This window comes from Aplysia californica, unplaced genomic scaffold, assembly GCF_000002075.1.
Source record: "Aplysia californica isolate F4 #8 unplaced genomic scaffold, AplCal3.0 scaffold00029, whole genome shotgun sequence".
Taxonomy (NCBI): domain Eukaryota; kingdom Metazoa; phylum Mollusca; class Gastropoda; order Aplysiida; family Aplysiidae; genus Aplysia; species Aplysia californica.
Genome location: NW_004797299.1, coordinates 605,015 through 607,753, shown reverse-complemented (window position 1 = coordinate 607,753; position 2,739 = coordinate 605,015). Strand labels below are relative to the sequence as shown.

Sequence of the window (2,739 nt, the reverse complement as noted above, 5' to 3'; positions counted from 1 at the left end):
GGGGGCGAATGAGACAGTCTGGGTACGTTTAAGTTGCGTTTTCTCTTTACCCGTACCTGAAAGTCTTGCATCCTTCCAAAAGTGCCAACAATTTCACCTAAGTGCTCAGAGCTCTTATTTCCGTGGCTTTTTTACGAAGCTAATATGTCTTCATGAATGTGGTTTTTCCCTAGAATCTTCGAAACTGATACAAACGGTTAAACGTTCGTTTTTCGTTTCGGTCTGAAAGAAGGTCTTCGGTTGAAATTTTCCCTCTCCCCTCTTTTCACCTGTTCTCTCCTCACTGTTAAATCCTTCATTTACCAGGCAATCTACTAACTCGCAGATGCCATAAATCTGAGAAGTCGAGAAATTAATTGGTCTGTAATTGAAAGCGATTTTTCCACGTCTTCTATGTTCCTATTTAGTTCTGCGCTTGGCACTCTAAAACTTCTACTTCTTTTTTCAATTTTACCTTTATTGACTTCTCAAATAATAGCGAACCGTAATTTCGGAGGTCCGGTGTGGGAGTTTCGCAGGCAAAAAATAAAACTTTCTTGAAGATTCTAAAAAGGAGAAGAGAAGGCCATAAGGCCGCCTTCCGAGCAGAATTCAAAATTAATGTAGTCCTACCCAAAAGTGAAGCGACTCTAGTCAGTACATTTTGGTTTTTTTTTAAACGACAGGTGGCTGCCTATGAGGCACGAGGTGATTCTGTGTGGATAAAACGGCCATGTATGTAAAAATGGATTGTTTTGTGACTGTGAGACATCCAAGCACTCCATGAACTCTAGCAGTAGTACTCATGAAGAAGAAGAAGAAGAAGAGGCACTAAAATAATAGTATCCTCTTTCGGGAGTGAATTACTTCGTACTAGAAGTTGAATGGGTAACCGGTATGAGTCGCCAGTTGTCTAGAACTTTCGCACGTGCTCAAAGGAATGTGAACAAAGGAAATGTGTCAGAAAAAGAGTGTAATAGTTTTACGATTAAACACTACTTAGCGAACTGCTTTCGATCCAAATTATTTATTCTGAAAGTCAACCTTCCGCTTCCGAGCACACTATTTACTATTGAGAAGAAAGAATATCTATCTCCGTAAAGGAAGATGACACACAATTAATCAAAAGAAGAAAAAATACGAAATAAGAAATGAAGAAGTAAAACAGGCACGGCTCTATATCAACTCCTAATCCGCTTGCTGTGGATGCCTCATCGTCTGATGATGCTTTTCAACGCGACTGTTATCAAGAAGTCTTTGTGTTATCTCGCTTTTTATTCACCCTTAAACGACGCGCTCATTCACTTTAAGACGCCAGCTACACGCATCATCACAAACTTTCAGGGAACACGCAACTAAATAAAAATAAACGAGTCACAAACGGACACAATAATATAAGTTAGGCGAAACAACTTTAAAGCTTTCTAAAGTTGGGGTGTGTTCGTTGAAACCTTTCCTTCGGCTACTTTAGTTTAGTCTGTTGTTTTTGCCTGATTTTATCTGAGTACGTTTGCAAGAATTGAACAGAACGGTATAATGACTTTTTATGATCATTTTGCTTTGTACATTTTCCAAGCTGCTTAAACACCCTTGTAGGTTTGATTGTGATGCCCAATCGAACAGCACTTCGACGGGTGAGTCTATGGCCATACAAGCAGCAAAGAACGAATTTCCGTTGGCAAAATGCAATGACGATATTATGCTACAAAGAAACGTACAGTTCAAGCAGTTAGTGATGTGTAACTTTGAGGTCTAAGAAGAACACACTTGAGAACCTTGACTGACTTTGCTTGTGTTTTTCTTCTCGTTCTAGGACCAGGCCATGAGTATACGACAGTGTTAGTAGGAGACATCTGCGAGCGGGTACCTCAACCCGCCACTGACCACGTAAAAGATGGCCTCTTCCAAAAGGATTATGGGAGGCGTTACTGCTCTGCATTTGGCAGCTTTTTTGGCTGGAATTGCTCTTGTTTTGGTAAGTAAATAATAATAGAAATAATAGACTTAATAGATATGTTAACTTTCTCTAAAGTTTTAATTAGGGTAATCGTTTTGTTTGTGTAATTTTCATCTGAGCTGTTTTGGGTTAGTTCCTCGTTTTTCTGCCTATAATCATTATCTTAAGAAAAACAGAAGGATAAAAAACTTGACCTCGCGGTATTCACCAACTATGGAAGTGATCATCCATGAGTCATGGTGTAATGATATCTCGAACCACTGCCATTTGTAACGTTGCGTGGCACGACCTCCAAAAAGGAAACGTTGTCTTGACAACAACATCATTACTTTACCTTACTGAAATCCTGACCTGATGTTGAAGATAATCAAAGTTTGTCTATTCGGGTGGTTGGCCGGTGTTCGGGTGTGGTTTGCTCGTTCTTTCCTATCAAACATCTTGTTCAGTTATTATGTTTTCTCCTACTCTTATTTATATGCTATTCTCTTGTCACAGCTATAACTTTCGGCCTTTAAAAGACCTATTAATTTTGCAAGTGCCGTAAAACTCTTTAGTAAAACTAAACTCAACGTTTATCCATGTACACGTGAGTACCGTGTTGGACCAGCGTGTGCATAATTTGTGGTCCGACACGGTGGAATCAGACGCCGGTAAATTATCTTGGCATATTGTGGATTCTTAAAATCATCTTAAAGTTTGTTCATTTGTCCTACTTTTGAAGAAAAAACTGCACCTATCTTGAATAGCAGTCAAGATAGTAGCCATTGAAGGGGCGAAAGGTGGTTTGGGGGGGGGGGGGGGCC

General features: G+C 39.7%; 1 protein-coding gene across 1 annotated transcript in view; it reads left to right on the top strand.

Annotated features, from left to right (window-relative positions):
* LOC101850775 (papilin) overlaps nucleotides 1-2,739 on the top strand; it is a gene marked incomplete in the record, with an annotated part of 262,220 nt that overhangs the window by 94,481 nt on the left and 165,000 nt on the right. Inside the window, 1 exon segment of the mRNA XM_013091086.2 lies at nucleotides 1,793-1,954. Within this exon segment, the coding sequence (XP_012946540.1) occupies nucleotides 1,874-1,954 (81 nt within the window).